This window comes from Schistocerca gregaria, chromosome 6 (assembly GCF_023897955.1).
Source record: "Schistocerca gregaria isolate iqSchGreg1 chromosome 6, iqSchGreg1.2, whole genome shotgun sequence".
NCBI classification, from domain to species: domain Eukaryota; kingdom Metazoa; phylum Arthropoda; class Insecta; order Orthoptera; family Acrididae; genus Schistocerca; species Schistocerca gregaria.
Window position 1 is genome coordinate 557,575,324 of NC_064925.1, and position 19,601 is coordinate 557,594,924.

The window sequence follows — 19,601 nt, forward strand, 5'->3', positions numbered from 1 at the left end:
AATTATTTTATTGCTATCTTAATTGGCTTTTTTATCTTGTTTGTTTTTAAGGTATCTTGTTGTTAAACATGCTATGGTATAGTAGTGCTCTGGTAATATATTCTGAAGTTTTGAAACTTAAATGTGGCCGTCAGCCATTTGTATTGCACTTTGTGTAGGTTTTTTGGAATCGTTCAAATGGTTCAAATGGCTCTGAGCGCTATGCGACTTAACTTCTGAGGGCATTTGTCGCCTAGAACTTAGAACTAATTAAACCTAACTAACCTAAGGACATCACACACATCCATGCCCGAGGCAGGATTCGAACCTGCGACCGTAACGGTCGCTCGGCTCCAGGCTGTAGCGCCCAGAACCGCACGGCCTCCCCACCGGCTTGTTTGGAATTATTTTATTGCTATCTTAATTGGATTTTTATCTTGTTAAGATTTCTTGTTGGAGGCCTTCAGCCGTGAAACAGTTGCACTCGGTAAAGATTCGGCTTTGTGCCGCTTTTGTTGTAAAGGTTATTAAAGTACAATAAATGACAATTAGATGCAGAAACTGACCTCAACCCTTGGCCCTTTCCACAATCCTATTACCTGTACCGCCCAGCGGGTTTAGCAGACGGTCACGGGCATATTAGGGCCAAGACTCTAACTTGGAAACCTTGCCTTTCATGTGCAAGTGTTCTGCTGATTGAGCTACCTAATCATGACTCGCAAACTGTCCTCACAGCTTTACTTCCGCCAGTACTTTCGAAAATTCACAGGATTACATACAGGACTAGCATTCCTGGAAGAAAAGATACTGCGGAGACATAGCTTAATGACAGCTTGGTTGATGATCAAAGAATAAAATTTTTCCTAGGAAAATGTCCTCCATGCTGTGGATGAGCCATATCTTTGGAATATTCTTCCTTCGCAGAGTTTCGCAGGAGAACTTCTGCGAAGTTAGGAAGGTAGAGACTGAGATGCTGGCGGTAGTGAAGCTGTGAGGACTGGTCGTGAGTCACACGTGGGTAGCTTATTCGGTAGAGCACTTGCTCACGAAAGGAAAAGATTCAGAGTTCGAGTCTCGGTCTGGCACACAGTTATAATCCTCCACGGAGTTTCATACCTGGAAATACTCCGCTGCAGTGAATAATTCATTCTGGAGTCTTTAGCTATATTTGTAGGTGTCACTGTGTTTGCAACAAATTCTGGTGTTACTTTATCTCATCTTCAGGTGATCATGTGGATACCACACAACCATAGTCACATATCTCATAAAGAGTACAAAAAAACTGATTCACTAAAGCAGACATAGAATTGTTCATACCATGAGAACTACACTCCTGGATATTGAAATAAGAACACCGTGAATTCATTGTCCCAGGAAGGGGAAACTTTATTGACACATTCCTGGGGTCAGATACATCACATGATCACACTGACAGAACCACAGGCACATAGACACAGGCAACAGAGCATGCACAATGTCGGCACTAGTACAGTGTATATCCACCTTTCGCAGCAATGCAGGCTGCTATTCTCCCATGGAGACGATCGTAGAGATGCTGGATGTAGTCCTGTGGAACGGCTTGCCATGCCATTTCCACCTGGCGCCTCAGTTGGACCAGCGTTCGTGCTGGACGTGCAGACAGCGTGAGACGACGCTTCATCCAGTCCCAAACATGCTCTATGGGGGACACATCCGGAGATCTTGCTCGCCAGGTTAGTTGACTTACACCTTCTACAGCACGTTGGGTGGCACGGGATACATGCGGACGTGCATTGTCCTGTTGGAACAGCAAGTTCCCTTGCCGGTCTAGGAATGGTAGAACGATGTGTTCGATGACGGTTTGGATGTACCGTGCACTATTCAGTGTCCCCTCGACGATCACCAGAGGTGGACGGTCAGTGTAGGAGATCGCTCCCCACACCATGATGCCGGGTGTTGGCCCTTTGTGCCTCGGTCGTATGCAGTCCTGATTGTGGCGCTCACCTGCACGGCGTCAAACACGCATACGACCATCATTGGCACCAAGGCAGAAGCGACTCTCATCGCTGAAGACGACACGTCTCCATTCGTCCCTCCATTCACGCCTGTCGCGACACTACTGGAGGCGGGCTGCACGATGTTGGGGCGTGAGCGGAAGACGGCCTAACGGTGTGCGGGACCGTAGCGCAGCTTCATGGAGACGGTTGCGAATGGTCCTCGCCGATACCCCAGGAGCAACAGTGTCCCTAATTTGCTGGGAAGTGGCGGTGCGGTCCCCTACGGCACTGCGTAGGATCCTATGGTCTTGGCGTGCATCCGTGCGTCGCTGCGGTCCGGTCCCAGGTCGACGGGCACGTGCACCTTCCGCCGACCACTGGCGACAACATCGATGTACTGTGGAGACCTCACGCCCCACGTGTTGAGCAATTCGGCGGTACGTCCACCCGGCCTCCCGCATGCCCACTATACGCCCTCGCTCAAAGTCCGTCAACTGCACATACGGTTCACGTCCACGCTGTCGCGGCATGCTACCAGTGTTAAGGACTGCGATGGAGTTCCGTATGCCACGGCAAAGTAGCTGACACGGACGGCGGCGGTGCACAAATGCTGCGCAGCAAGCGCCATTCGACGGCCAACGCCGCGGTTCCTGGTGTGTCCGCTGTGCCATGCGTGTGACCATTGCTTGTACAGCCCTCTCGCAGTGTCCGGAGCAAGTATGGTGGGTCTGACACACCGGTGTCAACGTGTTATTTTTTCCATTTCCAGGAGTGTATAATGATGATTGCCCGGCATCCACGATCTAATCTGGCCTGAAGATGGTGCAATGTAATACTAAAATCGATTTCAGTAAAATTATTTCTGCTTATCCTTCTCAACGTGTCATCCCTTCTACGTACAGATGCAGATAGCCTGCCTAAATCGTTCTGCAATTATTTTAGTTCTAGAGGTCGTATGCGCCTTATTTGTCCTGTACATCAAGCTTTGGGCTATTCAGTATGGTCGTCAATGCCGAGTGTCTAATGTAATGTTGCGTTTATGTTGCGTAATGACATGGAGGAGTGACAGTGGAAGTTGGCGTAATAAATAGGGCGCGTGAGGGACCCGCGGAAGTGTGGCAGTTGTTACAGGCGTAGGACGGTTCCTGACGGTGACAAATGAAAGCCTCCACCTGGCCCGACGATCGCGCCGCTCGCCGCCTTATTAGGGCTGGTAATTGCCTATTGAACTGCGGACTTGCCGCAGCTGATTTAACACGCGGGCCCCATTAGCAAGGGGAGTGGGAGGTTGTAGGGCTGCCGCCAGGAGGCGGCTCTTCAGGCGGAGAGAGGTGGAGGGGCGGAAGTAGAGGGTGGGGGGGGGGGAGGGGGGGAGACGGCCTGCCTGTGGGCCTCACACCTCCATAACGCCTGTGCGCTTTACAAAGTGCTCCATTTTGCAAGCTGGAAAGAAAAATGCTGATGGCGGCACAGTAGTAATAGGGAAGAATCATCAACAGGCGTGGCGTTAACTTCAGCCACGCCCCTGTAAAGTGTATTCTGACACTTGCTGTTCACATTGAATATTGGAAATTAAATGAGCGTATGGCATCGTTGGCCGTGAGGTCCCATTGGAGAAGTTCGGCTGGCAAGTGCAAGTCTTATTTCAGTGGACGCCACATTGGGCGACTTGCAGCCCGTGATGAGGATGAAATGATGTTGAGGTCAAGGCAATAGCCAGTCCCCGAATGAGAAAATCTCCAACCTTGCCGGGAATCGAACCCGGGCTCGCTTGCATGGGAGGCTGGACAGCTGAGCACGCGGACATGTTGGATATTAATGAACTAGGTGACAATGTTAACACTAATCTCACGTGTTGCGAAGATGATACTGCCATCTGTAGTGAAGTACTGTCTGTAAAAGTATGCTCAAATGTTCCCTCACAACTTGATAAAATTTCAAAATGGCGCAAAGATTGGAAATTTGTATTACATGTTCAGAAATGTAGAAAGGCGAACTTCGTGAAATGAAAAATACACAGCGCCTTATGACTAGAGTATCATCGATTCACAGTTATCGGAATCAGTCAACCCATGCAAGTACCTGAGTGTAATAGTAAGGATAAGAAATGAAATGATCAGGTAGGCTTATTTTAGGCAGGTAATGAAGCCGACTTTCATGCTTTGGAATGGGGTCGGGATTGCTTTAGATCCTTTGGTATTACCTTGAATGACTCTTAATGCGACCAGGATGTGGAGCTAGGAAACGAATAGTTATACGATGCAACTGAACTGTCTGGAAGGAGATATTAGTCAAAGGACATAACAAACGACAGAAGGTCCTTTTCAGGACACATAACTTCGTCAAATTTGATTATATTGCTCATTAGTCAACTTGATATCCAAGGGATAACTCGAATGAAATGTGAATATCTCTCCATGTTTTCACGGAAGTATCTGAAAGCAGACAGGAGACAAAGAACAGTTATGGAGCAGGGAAACAAAACTAGGCTTTAAATTAAAAGCCACTAACTTCCACTGAAAGCATAGCCTTCAAATGTATGATTACGTCAACCAAATACTGTTTAAGACACCCTGAAAATGACACTTCTATTAGTACGGTAAAAACTGGAAATTTGATCATAGTTAACATATATATGACCCAGAGACTAATTGCCGTAACACCCCTCTCATAATACTTCTGCAACGCTCAGCTTTATTCCTTTGAGATTTAAACAGACACCATCATCTCTGGACTTTCAACAAGAGTGACTTTAATAGTGAAGTTTTTGATGGCTAGGTGGAAACTGAAAATCTGAAATTAATTGATGATGCTTAAGACCAAACTTTTAGTGATTTAGTCCGCTGGACTGGAGGATGCACCCCTCATCTATTTTTAGCAACTCAGTCTCATTATTCACTCAGTAGTGTGTGACATACAGTGTTAATGATTTCCTCTATAGCCAACACAGACATTTTTTATATACAGTTGGGGATGTCAATACATGTTGTAAGATCACATCCCAATCCGACAAGGAACGTATAGAAAGGCAACTGGATATGAAACATGCAAAGACTCTAGAATAATTGTTGACATTTTCGAAGGGGCTTCTAGAAAACGCATTTGTAGAGGATACGGTAAAGAATATATCCTTGGGTGGAGAGAGAAATTACTAAGAGAATACGACAAACACCGTCTAACAATGTAACAAGTGCCCCGAGTACTTGGATGAGGCTACAAAAGAAATATGGAATGAAGTAGTAGAATCCTTAGATAATACCCACTTCAGCAGGGAAGCTTAGTCCATAAGTAGGAAACAACATTCATCAAATCCTGTAACCAATCTCTAAAATCCTCAGCAATTTGGTCGAATTTGCTAAACACCTGGTATTAATCTCCAAGAAAATAAATGACGGACTAAAAGGAATAAAAAATTATAATTGAATACCAAAAGAAGACCTGTCGCATGTACTTCTGGATTCTTGATTCCAGTTCAAGATGTGGAAACAAAATATGCAATCAAAATAATGAAACTTGGAAATGTAGCTGGGTTTAACCCAATACACCCTGATATCTAGCTAATTGATGATCAGCTATAGTGAAATGGCTTTCCAGTATTCTATAAAAGTGAAACTTTCCACCTATGATGATGTATGCCATAGTGAAACCAAGACCATACGAAACTAGGAAACCATCGTCCACTAATTCTTCTACGTATCTAATACGAGCTCCTCAGGCGTTAACCACACCAAAATTTTTGAAGTAATCGACAGACAGATCTCTATAGAAATTGTTGGAGCAGATCAGGGTTGGACTAGTAACGATCAGATACTTACTCTTTCACAGTTTATAAGTGACTATGAGAATAAATCAGTAAGTGTAGCGTCGTTTTAGGATGTCCTAATGACGCTTTGTTGAGAAATCCTATTTTTGAAATTCAATAGTGTTATCCCGTATCGTTAACTTGCGTACCTACTTAACAACATTCTGAACAACAGGTACATTCAGATCCACTCTGACATTTGCAGAAGCAGAGTATTTAAACTAAATGGTGATTTACCAAAAGTGTCTGTTCTAGCGGACGCTACTTTCCATGCTCCTCTAACCTATGCAAGTCTCTTTATCCCTGAATAACTTTCTCAACCTACATCCATTTGAACACGCAAACTACATTCATCTCCCGACCTTCCTTTATAGTTTTTACCTTCACACTTGTCTCCAATAAAAGTTTTATGATTCCTTGAAGTCTCTGGTAGTGTCCTATTAAATCATCCCTTGTTTTATTCAAGTTCTGCCACAAATTTCTTTCCTTCCCTATTCCACTTATTACCTCCTCATTGGATCCATTCATCTAAGCTTCTGGTATCTGCTGGAGCACCGGATACAAAACGCTTCTATTCTTTTTTAGTCTAAACTGGCTGTCGTCTCATTTCACTTCCGCACAAGGCTAGACTTCAAATACCTTCAGAAAATATTTTATAACACTGAAATTTATATTCAAAGTAAATTTTTTTTGTTGTTGAGACACATTTTATTTTTTATTGCTAGTCTCTATATTATATCCTTTCTACTTCGACCATCATCAGTTACTTTACCGCCCAAATTTCAGAGCTCGTTAGCTATCTTCAGTGTCTCATTTCCAATATAATTCTCTCGCATTAGAGGATTCTTGTATTGCGTTTGTTGATTTTCATTCTATATCTTTGATTCAAGTCGCTCTCGATTTCGCTTAGCTTCAAAATGCTTTGCTGTCTTTTATAGAATTACTATGCCATCGGCAGACGCCAAAGACTAGAATGCATGTAACAGTTACTTGATGTCGTATGATGCAAGCGTTTCTCTGAGAAAAAGAGGCGTTGATTCTCCAAGCCCGAAAAACATGGGTTATGAAAGTGGAAAGTGAATATTACGATAACCATATTTCCTAACTACCTTAAAGTGGTTCACACAAAAGTCTTTCATTGAGGTAATAAATTACAAAATATGTAAATAATGTTAAGGCTGCATCCAAGGAATTCCATAAGATTTGTACAACCTTTTGCAGTTTTAATCTGTTGCCCTTTAACACTGAAAACATATTTAAATTTTTTGTATGTGCTTTATTCGCTCGATTAGTAACATCTGGAGCATTTCCTCTTCTCGAAACTGAAAACTCCATATAAGGGCTCAAGAAACGACAAGTTAGAGAAAAATTCATAAGGTCACGGCTGAGAAACTCAAAGTAATTACAAAAGATAACATGTCTGACGTCAAGAAACAGTTTCATTGTTTTGTGGAGCAGTGTACAACGTAAAAACGAAACCTAATTTTACTAATTCATCAACTCCCACACGCTGTTTTGAAGATTGTCTGTCGATCATCGCGCATTCTTCTGAGTTCAGGATATTATGTGTTGCACTACCTGACTGTGACCACAAGCAAAGGTCGAAGTAGATATTAATAAATTGATTGATGTCAGACGGCGACGAAATCCTCTTCCTCCATATACGATTTACTTCAATGTCTCGACAACACTCCAACGTTCCTTTGCGACAACGCAGTTCGCATCTCCCGTTAGACAGAGTTAGCAGTTAAGTGTGCCTCAACAATCGTCGGGATGCGTCATCCACCGCTATGCATCTGGACTAATGGCAGCACCAGCTATTTACTATGATTATCATTACGGAAGCACCAATAAGACGCATAAAAATAATTAATGAATCATAATACGAGTTAAATAAATCACATGAAAATTTAGTTGCATCAAAGTAATAAAAAGTTAAGTCAAATGGTTCAAATGGCTCTGAGCACTATGGGACTTAACATCTGCGGTCATCAGTCCCCTAGAACTTAGAACTACTTAAACCTAACTAACCTAAGGACATCACACAAAACCATGCCCGCGGTTCCAGACTGAAGCGCCTAGAACCGCACGCCCACCCCGAAAGTTAAGTCAACACAATGGCTTAGTTAATGTGAATATTGTGTATCGTTGCTGCAGTTCACAAATAGAACTATGATAATCTTGCACAAAATCAGGAAAATCATGTTGTTTTCCACATTAATTAAGGAAAAAACTACATAACTAAGATCAGTTAAGATTGTGTGAATAGCGAATAAGTTTGAATTGTTTCCCTACATCAGTCATCTACTCCGAAAATAAAACTAAAGTCCATGTTCCGAATATGCGTTAACATAAAAGTCATCAGTGACAATGTTTCACTCTCTGTTAAGGATCGTCATGAATGTTCTTGCCATTTAAGAGACCTCCAGTCGCGAAAACACACTTCACTCGAAAGCCCGTGAAAGCTTATTAGTTCTTGCGCTAGATTCCTGCTCAAGATTCTATCGCGCATAAAATTTTAGTGTTGACACGTTGAGGCTGCACGCCCACCACCCAGTTATTAAGCTGAACTCCCGCTCAAAGGTACTCGGACTCAACAAGAACTGTCCATGTGAAACGACTGGATCCCCTGACAGGTAGGCCACCAAAGACGACAATACACTGAAGCACCAACTATTTGACACTTAGCACGTTCAGAGTATGTTCTGCATTTATTTTTTTAATTAGTCTATTACTCATTTTGAACATACACAGTTTTGGTTAAAACTAACAGTATTGAAATGAGCACCTACCAGCGTTATTGACTTTCTTACCTTACGAAAAATTCTAAATTACATATTTCATTAACTATTAATGTAAATAATACACAGTGGCATTATGCACACCTTCCAAATAAAAAAAATGTTTCACGTGGAAAAGTGTATGAAATTACAAAAGAGCGAAATGTCCTGCTCTTTATGACTGTGCTCTTGGTTTTTGTGTGGGACGCCCCGGATCTGAGGTACGGACGATTTAATTGCTGGTTACACTCCATCAGACACCGTAATTATTTTTCTGTCGAAGAAATATCTTACATATCTAACACAAAGGCGTTTAGGTAAAGGATAAAGCCATAGTGTAACATATGCGACCTCACTATATGTTTGACTGTGGAGTACATTTAGTTCTAATCCACTGCACTGAGACGTTTTAATGAATATCGTCACTGCTGTGGATCTAGTTAAATTTCAGGTAAATTACATTACTACCTGTTCACTGTAGAGCACAGCTACAATTCGACGTACTGTTAATCAATGTGGCCGTATTGATTTACCAATAGTATAATTTGAAATATTTCTGCAATCGCTGCTTATAAAATTAGATGACTATCAAATACAAGAGTTCATCCAGCATCGTGGTGCATTGAAATCGCAAAGCCGAGATGCACACTTCGATATCCTCATTTCTTCCACTAATTCATTTTAGTATTTTCCTGATATTAGGGAAGAGTTCTCCGTGGCTGTAAAGTGGCATTGTTGGGAATCGGCCATGGATCCTTTTAGCTTAGGAGCAGAACCCAATCAGAGAATTTCTCCCATTACTTGCATTATCCTGCCTTTCTAGTCAGTTCTCAGTCCTTGTCAATCTTACGAGGATCCACCTCGTCGCTGCGATCTGCTATGCTCGAAATCAAAAGTAAAGCCACTCAACCTCGTACCGGTAAAATGTTAATGGTGGTTTGTTTCACGTTTGTGCAGACGAATCTGATTATGATTCAGCCTCTGACACTTCATCCGTCTACTTGGGCCAAAGTTATTCTTCATTCCCATTTTCGTAATTTTTTATTTATTTATTTATTTATTTATTTATTTTTTATTTTTTATTTTTTATTTTTATTTATTTATTTATTTTTATTTTTTTATTTTTTTGCTCTTTCTTACAAGCCTCAAGTTAGTGTTGAAGAGGAACAGAGTGCAGCCCAGGCAGAAACTCGTCTTCTTGTAAGACATGACTTTATCACGCGGTGGTCGTACTGTTAGCTTTGGTCCTCAAAATCAAAACAGCATGACAAGAATGCTTAGAAGTCTGAGAGGAAGGGAAGATACGAATCGTACAATGAAGAACATTGTATGTCAAATGGAGACTGTTAAAAGAAATGGTGACATTACACGCTAGGCAGAAGTGACAGGCGCCAAGACATCAAATACGGGTGACGTTACTTTGTGCCACCACAACTTTAGGTAATCTGCCTAGTGTTAGTCAACGTGTGGCGTTATCAATTCATTCACAAACCGACACACCCAAAAAAAAGTTTTCCATCACTCCGTTGCCCAGAATTTCTGAAGATAGACGTTGACTGTGTATAGTGTATCACAGACACAGTCTCTGACTGTTCAGAGATGTCACTAAACCCGCCTAAAGATGTAAACAACCATGAACGAGCAGCACCTATTAGACGCAGGGGGTGCGACAGCCAGTCATTCCACCAGGAAGGAGGTACACGCCTGGTGTTGTCTGTAGTTCAACCACCCCTAGACGCTCAATACCGTGGATCGATGGCGTCCCTATTGATACTCCGAGCCAGAAGCGCTCTGAACAAGGGAAGTGTCCAGGCGTCTCGGAGTGAACGAAAGCGGTGTTGTTCGGACATGCACGAGATACAAAGAGACAGGAAACATGGATGACATGCATCGCTCAGGTCGCCCAAGGGCTACTGCTTATGTGCATGACCGTTACCTACGGATTACGGCGCGGAGGAATCCTGACAGCAACGCCACCATACTGAATAATGTTTTTCGTGCAGCCACAGGACGTCGTGCTACTGCTCGAATTGTGCGCAATAGGCTGAATAACGCGCAGCTTCACTCCCGACGTCCATGACGAGGTCAGTCTTTGCCACAACGAGACCATGCTGTGCGGTACAAAGGGGCCCAACAACATGCCGAATGGACCGCTCAGGATTGGCATCACGTTCACTTCACCGGTGAGTGCGCACATGAGTTCAACCAATCGTCGGAGACGAGCTGCCAGTGAGTGCAGCAAGGTGGAGGTTCCCTGGTGTTTTGCGGTGACGTTATGTCGGGCCGTCGTATGCAGCTGGTGGTCATGGAAGGCGCCGTAACGGCTGTACGATACGTGGATGCCCTCCTCCGACCGATAGTGCAACCATATCGGCAGCATACTGGGGAGTCATTCGTCTTCATGGACGACGATTCGCGCACCCATCGTGCACATCTTGTGAATGACTTCCTTCAGGATAACGACATCGCTCGACTAGTGTGTCCAGCATGGTCTCCAGCCAAGAACCGTATCAAACATCTTGGGATAGATTGAAAAGGGCTGTTTATGGACGGCGTGACCCACCATACACTCTGAGGGACCTACGCCGAATCGACGTTGAGGAGGGGACAATTTTGACCAGTTGTGCCTTCATGAACTTGTGTATAGTATATCACGACGCATAAAGGCATGCGTCAATGCAAGATGACGTGCTGCTAGGTATTTGAGGTACCGGTGTGTACACCAATATGGACCACCACTTCTGTAGGTCTCGCTTCATGGTGGTACAACCTGCAATATGTGGTTTTCACGGGCAATAATAAGGGCAGAAATGCTGTTTATGTTGATCTCTATCCCAATTATCTGTATTAGTTCCGGAACTCTCGGAACCGAGGAGCTGCAAAACGTTTTTTGACATGCATATAATTTAATTTGCATAGTGAGACAAAACAAGTCATAGATGGGTTGTTTAGTGCGCTATGCATACTACTTCAGAAAAAAAGCGGCAGTGCTGTGAGGTTGCCTTACCGTGCACGTCGATGCAGCCGGTCTGCTGCTTCATGACGCTCGTGTTGATCTGGCAGGTGTAGCAGCCGCGGTCCGACTCCTTCAGCTGGCGCACGTGCAGACGCCACGTCCGCAGCTGGTCGTGCGAGACTCCGACCCGCGAGTTGTGCGTCACCACCTTGTCGTGCATCGTCAGCACGGTCTGGTCTTCAGAACGCAGCCAGCCCACCTTAAAAGGGAAAAGGATGAATTGCACCCTACCTCACTGAAAAAATAGCTTTACTGGAATTCAGTGACGTAAGTCAATAGATTGAGAAAGTCAATCGAAACATTAAAATATCCCTTGTTTTCTCAATATGTTTCCAAACGAGAAACAGCTTAGAGCAACATATCATGAGGAAAGAATTCCTCCACCCTCCATTGTATAGTTGATTTCATATTACGAGAAACAGGTGTGGAAATCACAATGCAAATGAATTCTGAATGTCCTAACATTAATGAAAGTTAAAGATTTTAAGTAAACACGTAATATAGTTCTCAGCATGGCTGTGTTTGAGCAACCGCACATACGTTTCCACGGAGAAATAATACAGCCATCAAAAACCTCTAACGAGTCTTCATTAGAATGAAATTTTAAAATTTCATTGTGATAACGACATCCTTAGAGGTGTAGAAAACTATGTCAGTACACTAAACAGTTTTTTGCAACGGGTTGGCTGCATTATTTCTCCATTAAAGTACATACATATTTACGGCTCCTGAATTCGAATTCCGTTCAGTTTAGTTTGTAAATAAATAATATTAGAGACTATTATCAGCTCTGATAACTGACTATAATGTACCAATATTTTAAACCACATGTAAAAGGACGAGCGTTTTCTGACCAAAACATTACATCCAGTTTGACCACATAAAGCAGTTAGACCTGTTCCCCAAAACGCAGTCTTAATTGGTGTCGACAGATATATCTGTAATGTTTCAGCTGGGTCTATTATTGTGTTGACAAATACATTTGTCGTAGTAATTTTCATTCGGTATCTCAACCACTACTTTATTCATGTGCTGCGAGTTTTCTGATTTCGAGCGGCTTTACTCAAAGCACTATTTCTCCGATCTTAGAACAGATTGCTCGGTTTTCCAGGTCAAGGTCATCGAATTTTCAAATTCATGGCAGTACCCACTACGCTATATGGATCTGAAATTTGGGTTCCCACTCGAAAGGGTATGAACAGGGTTCAGGCTGCGCCAGTGCAATTTTTTCATAGTATTAGAAGTGCTCCACAGAAAATTACTACAGAATGAAAATACGGAGAATGGATTACAAGTAGATTCACTGCACAAGACATGTCTAAACAGAAAGAGATGATGGGAACATGTAGATAAAACGGCTGAAAATAGGCTTCAATAGCAAATTTTCGACTACAGACATATAGGGAAAGGACAGAGGGGAAGACCACCGAGGAGATGGCTGGAAATTTTTGCCTTGTTGGCTTCAACAATTGAATTCAGCTGATGCATGAAGGAAGTAACAACAATAACGATAATAATACTAAGACTATGCACTGTGATGTGTAAAGTAAGTAAGCATTTTACTTCATGAGATTCATCTGAAATGCCACTATGACTGAAGTATTCTACAGAAAGATCGGTTTATGACGAAACAGTGTAGGAAACTGGGTTTCTCATTTTAAAGAGGAACAGAAGTTTTAACGGCAGAAAACTGTAGCGAAGTGTTGAAACCCTTGCAAAGTACTGACGGATTTTGTAGTCCCGGAACTTCATCCACAATGTAAATCAATGTAACATATGTGTGCGGCGGTGGAGGTTTCCCACATCGTCTCCTACGTTCCTCGGAGTGTGGGACCTCATCATCCTCATTGTGGATGGTATACCGGTAGCGCGTTCCCCTACTGCGACTTCATCTCATGGTAGTCAAAGATATGAACATCGACTTGTTGAAAAACACTCCTTCTACAATAAAATGTTCATTTAGTTCCAGAAATTTGAGCTTTGTCTCATTACAGTCCGTACAATACACGAAGCACTGCTACGTTCTTCCAGATGTAATGTCAACAAAAAATACTGACAGAGGAGGTGATACAGGAATGCAGGCCTTGCAGCTCTTGGCAGTGATAATTATCATGGTGTATTCCTCACAGACACACTAACTACTCCTTGTCTTAAACTATGTTGTATGGTTTGTAAGAGCATTAAAAATTTGAGCCATGACACTCTAGCAATAAGAATTGGACTAACACATCGGACACTGATGAAGACTGAATTCTGCCAGCAACTGCCTGCTGTTTAGTTAGGCGATGATGTATCAGAAAAGCTGAGAAAGACGTATGCAAATTTGGATCAGCGTCTCAAATGTGCAGAGAATACCATCATCATGTGCAGGAAGACTTCAGCTTCTTTCTGTGGCTTCCTTAAGCTTTGAGACATATTTTAATTAGATTTGAGACCAGATAGATTTCGTGAGCAAGATACTCAATGTGTACTTCAGTGGCTCGTGTGTGCACGTGGATCACAGTATCTCACATCAGTGATTCAGTATCTCTCATCTCTCCCCATAATAACAAGGCCTCATTTACCTCAGGCCCTAGCTGTGCCCATCCGTGAAACATGATCATTCTCCAAGATCTTCTGTGACTCTGCTGACAACTACTGTAGATAACTACCCTGCACTCTGAGCTCAATTCACTTTTACCAGCATGGAAGCACTCCATTCGAAAATCTCATTAGTTTTTCCCAAAACTTTTACGTACAGATAATCTCTGCATACTTTTGGCTACAGTCATGTATTTAGATTTGAAGGATATTTCCGCCATAGGTTGTAAAACTTCATTGTTCGTTATGTTATTATCATGATATCGGCCTTAACCCATTATCAAGTACAACTGTGTTCGGTGTACAATGAGAGTTTGTTGAGTGCAGTCATCGTCAATATCTGTTGAACTGGGAGTGCCATGCAGATAAGTATAAAATCAATGAAATATGACCATAACGCAGAATGTTGGATTTAGGCAGTTTCTCAAATGTTAGTAGGTGAATACCGGTCTGATGCTTAAGTATCGCCTGAGCTACACGATTGGCAAACAGTTAGAAATCTTTTGTGCACTTCCACGTGAATAACACTCCACGCAGACAGTTGGGGTGTACATATTCCGTTTGAGAGTGTGACGTAGTGGCGAGACGACGGTCATCCGGCTACCCATTAAACTAACCATGCCAAAATCCCTTAGTAACCATGCCGACTCTGCGCTGATGTGGGACAAAGGACGAGGAGAAGAAGAAGAAGAAGAAGAATATACACTACAACGAAAAAATGCAAGCGAGCTTACATCCAACAAGCAATAAAAAACTCAGAACAAATTGACAGAACCATTAAGAAGAACAGTTCCTACATTAGAGTAAGATAGTTTATATTCGTTCGTGAAAAATAGATCAGCTAAGAATAATTACGTGCCTGTATATATATATATATAATATGCTCACCGGCAACAATGAAGGAGGGAAAAAGAATGGGCGGAGAGAAAGTGGTATAGGTAGCGAAATAGATGGGAAACGATAAGGGAAAGTGTAACTGGGAAACGCGGAAGTATTTGCTTTCCTGTTTTCCAGAGAGAACTGGACACATATATAAAATGTGTGATATTTTCACCATTTAACTATAAAACTTCTTCATTTTATGTTGCTACCATGATTTCGACCTTATTTCATTATCAAGCACAACTTTGTTGGTTGTATAATTGGACTTTGATGAGAGAAGTCATCGCCAGAATTAATACCAAAATATCTTCAATCGGTAGCTCAATTGTTTAATGGCTCGAACATATGTTTGCTAACGGGAGGTTCAGCTCTGTTATTGTAAGGAGAATCATGTAACATTTCACTCCTTACAACAAAGAACAGGCAAAATAATCAGTAATTTAAGAGGTGATATGTAGTTTTACTGGCTATCGTTGTTGGTTTATGAAATACTTTATTCTCTGGTACAATCATTTTAGCAAGATTTTACTGGCTATCGTTGTTGGTTTATGAAATACTTTATTCTCTGGTACAATCATTTTAGCAAGATTTTACCGGCTTTAGCCATTAATGGTCACCTACAGATCATAAGAAAGAAGAAGAAATCAAATCTTACCCAATGTTCTTTCTCAAAATTATTAGGTGTCAACTCCTTCCTCATATGATCTAAAGATAACCGATGATGCCCGAAACAAATACTACGTTTTCGATATCATTTTGTGGGACAATAAACTACACTCCTGGAAATTGAAATAAGAACATCGTGAATTCATTGTCCCAGGAAGGGAAACTTTATTGACACATTCTTGGGGTCAGATACATCACATGATCACACTGACAGAACCACAGGCACATAGACACAGGCAACAGAGCATGCACAATGTCGGCACTAGTACAGTGTATATCCACCTTTCGCAGCAATGCTGGCTGCTATTCTCCCATGGAGACGATCGTAGAGATGCTGGATGTAGTCCTGTGGAACGGCTTGCCATGCCATTTCCACCTGGCGCCTCAGTTGGACCAGCGTTCGTGCTGGACGTGCAGACCGCGTGAGACGACGCTTCATCCAGTCCCAAACATGCTCAATGGGGGACAGATCCGGAGATCTTGCTGGCCAGGGTAGTTGACTTACACCTTCTAGAGCACGTTGGGTGGCACGGGATACATGCGGACGTGCATTGTCCTGTTGGAACAGCAACTTCCCTTGCCGGTCTAGGAATGGTAGAACGATGGCTTCGATGACGGTTTGGATGTACCGTGCACTATTCAGTGTCCCCTCGACGATCACCAGAGGTGTACGGCCAGTGTAGGAGATCGCTCCCCACACCATGATGCCGGGTGTTGGCCCTGTGTGCCTTGGTCGTATGCAGTCCTGATTGTGGCGCTCACCTGCACGGCGTCAAACACGCATACGGCCATCATTGGCACCAAGGCAGAAGCGACTCTCATCGCTGAAGACGACACGTCTCCATTCGTCCCTCCATTCACGCCTGTCGCGACACCACTGGAGGCGGGCTGCACGATGTTGGGGCGTGAGCGGAAGACGGCCTAACGGTGTGCGGGACCGTAGCCCAGCTTCATGGAGACGGTTGCGAATGGTCCTCGCCGATACACCAGAAGCAACAGTGTCCCTAATTTGCTGGGAAGTGGCAGTGCGGTCCCCTACGGCACTGCGTAGGATCCTACGGTCTTGGCGTGCATCCGTGCGTCGCTGCGGTCCGGTTCCAGGTCGACGGGCACGTGCACCTTCCGCCGACCACGGGCGACAACATCGATGTACTGTGGAGACCTCACGCCCCACGTGTTGAGCAATTCGGCGGTACGTCCACCCGGCCTCCCGCACGCCCACTATACGCCCTCGCTCAAAGTCCGTCAACTGCACATACGGTTCACGTCCACGCTGTCGCGGCATGCTACCAGTGTTAAAGACTGCGATGGAGCTCCGTATGCCACGGCAAACTGGCTGACACTGAGGGCGGCGCTGCACAAATGCTGCGCAGCTAGCGCCATTCGACGGCCAACACCGCGGTTCCAGGTGTGTCCGCTGTGCCGTGCGTGTGATCATTGATTGTACAGCCCTCTCGCAGTGTCCGGAGCAAGTATGGTGGGTCTGACACACCGGTGTCAATGTGTTCTTTTTTCTATTTCCAGGAGTGTATTTTGGATAAATATTTGAACTATCACTGACATTTCCATCACGTCCCAGGGATAACAAGCGCTTGAGATGTAACATTTACTCGTACTCTGAGAAAGGACCTCGCCACGCCGTGTGACAGGCGTGGGCCTTATGTGACGAGAAGATCCAGGTTTCTCACCCAGCGGCTATTGTAAGCCATGAGACAGCGAGCGATCTTGTAGCCGAGGTGTGTGAAAGGGTGGCCTATGCAAAAAATTGATAAAATAAAAATAAAAAGCTACGGGGCGCTACCTAGAAACTATCCTTTTCAGGGCCTGCAGGTGGTATGCAATGGACGCACTCACACCGCCCAGGGCGCCAACTGTTAACTGACAACATGCAGTTTCATATGCGAGCTGTGCTGCAGTTACTTGCTTGTAGTCTTCCTGCATGATATTTGAGGGCGGTTGAAAATATTTAATGACTATCTGGAACAACAATTTAACTGCTCAGAAGTAAAACATAACTGACGGGTATGTGGCCACGTCGAGGGAGGTAGCTGTGACCAGTCCAAAGAGATCAACCTCGAGGTCATCTGTCGTTGCAACAGCGGAGGCGAAACTTCTGACTGGCGTCTGAGGTTGCACTGTATGTGAGCAACAGAAGCAGCTGACGGTACAGGACACCTTCAGGCCTAAAATTGCGATCGTAAGCATAGCTGCAGAAGCATACTAGGATAGCGTTGTCTGTGTTGCTTGCTATTTGTCGTTCTCTGTAACTGGTGATGTTTGAATTCAGACATGTTTCAATCTTATTGTTGCGGCATGCATATCAGAGAAGCTATGATACCTCTCGGCAAAGTGCTCGAGTTTAAATGCCGGCTCCTATGAAATACTTATCCTTTGATTTTAGGACTATTGTTCAGTAGCAAAGTATGTTATTTCGTATCTACAGCTGGATAAACCCTGAGCTTATTTTCCATGTTAATTATAGTTATTCTGATAACTAAGACTAAGTAAAATATTAGATGAAATTTCTAAACTTTGCAGGGATGAACACACATTGAGTAGCGTTTGTATTTGGTTCATTTTAGGTCACGTACTGCAGCATATGAAATTTAGTCAATATATTGAAATTCTATTTGAAGTTGTGATCAGAAGACTATCTACTTCCGTTCTCGAGGTATTGGGTTTTATGTCTGGCGTATAATGCACGCTTGGTGTGCCCAAAGCTACGTGCTTTGGGATTAACGTAGTTATGACAATAAGAAGCAGCATATTCATCAGATTTCATGAACGGCTACAGATATCTAAGCGAGTTTTGTTAGCGATACCATGTAAAGAGGCACATAAAATTGTGGTCAAATGTATAAACAGACCTGAAATACGGCTCCTTACAAAATTCAGTGCTATCTTTTTTGAATTTTCATAGCCAAAACCGAAGTTGGGCAAATGGGGTACCCAAATGACCAGCATGAGTTCTAGTTTTGAAAAAAAAATTGCTTGAAAATAATCCGGGAAATTCAGACAAAATTGTTCTTGATGTGTGGAAAAACTGAAGTATTTCACGAGCAGTTCCTCCTGATTGTGCAAATGAGGTATCAAATATTTCATCTATTAAAATCCTAGCTATTTCACCCATAAAAAATTTCATTTATGTGATACGTAACTGTAAAAAAAGGCTTCCTTCGAATCTAGTAGTGAATTAGGATATTTCGATAACAGAAGGCGCTAGGAAGGAAGATGAGGTGTCAAATATCATACTTTATGAACTGAATTAAACAAGTGAAATAAATTAAAAATTTGGTAAAATTTTTTGTGAAGATTTCTGTCTAAAAGCGACATATGAGGTCGTTTAAAGAAACACTTGACATAAATATGCTCAAAATATTGTATAGCTAACGAAGTGTATAAAATCTTTTGCTAACCTACCACATTTTTCTCTTCTACCCAAATCGTTTCAATATACTTTTGACAAATTTTCTTGAGAAAAGAAGATTTATGCAGAATTTATGCAGGCTATTCAGATTATTTGAGACATTTTACTTGGAATCAGCAATGGTTGCTCATGAATCAATAATCAAATATCGGCAAAATTTCTTGGTAGTTGCATGTGTTTTATGAGGAATTTGGTGTAGCTCATATGTTGAGATACGTCTCCAAACATCTAATGTACCTTGGTAAGATCTTAAAAACGTACTCCGAGATGGAACGTAAAGAGTATAGATCAGACTTGGTACACACAGGATGTGATGGGATTGTAGTTAAGTTACTGTGCTATCTCACCTACAATTTAAGCAGCATTTGCTGGGCTGTAAAGCCAGAACCAGTTGCATTGTAGATTAATAGCTAATGACGTTACCCCTAGACCACATGGATTTTAATGCAGCATTTAGTTTATTTCCGTACTTATCGCATAGCAAAGGACGCTA

General features: G+C 43.0%; 1 protein-coding gene across 1 annotated transcript in view; it reads right to left on the bottom strand.

The window, feature by feature from the left end:
- LOC126278938 (lachesin-like) overlaps nt 1-19,601 on the bottom strand; it is a 593,085-nt gene that overhangs the window by 208,577 nt on the left and 364,907 nt on the right. The window contains exon 3 of the mRNA XM_049979215.1: nt 11,545-11,752. Coding sequence (XP_049835172.1) covers nt 11,545-11,752 — 208 coding nt within the window. The remainder of the gene's footprint in view (nt 1-11,544; nt 11,753-19,601) is intronic.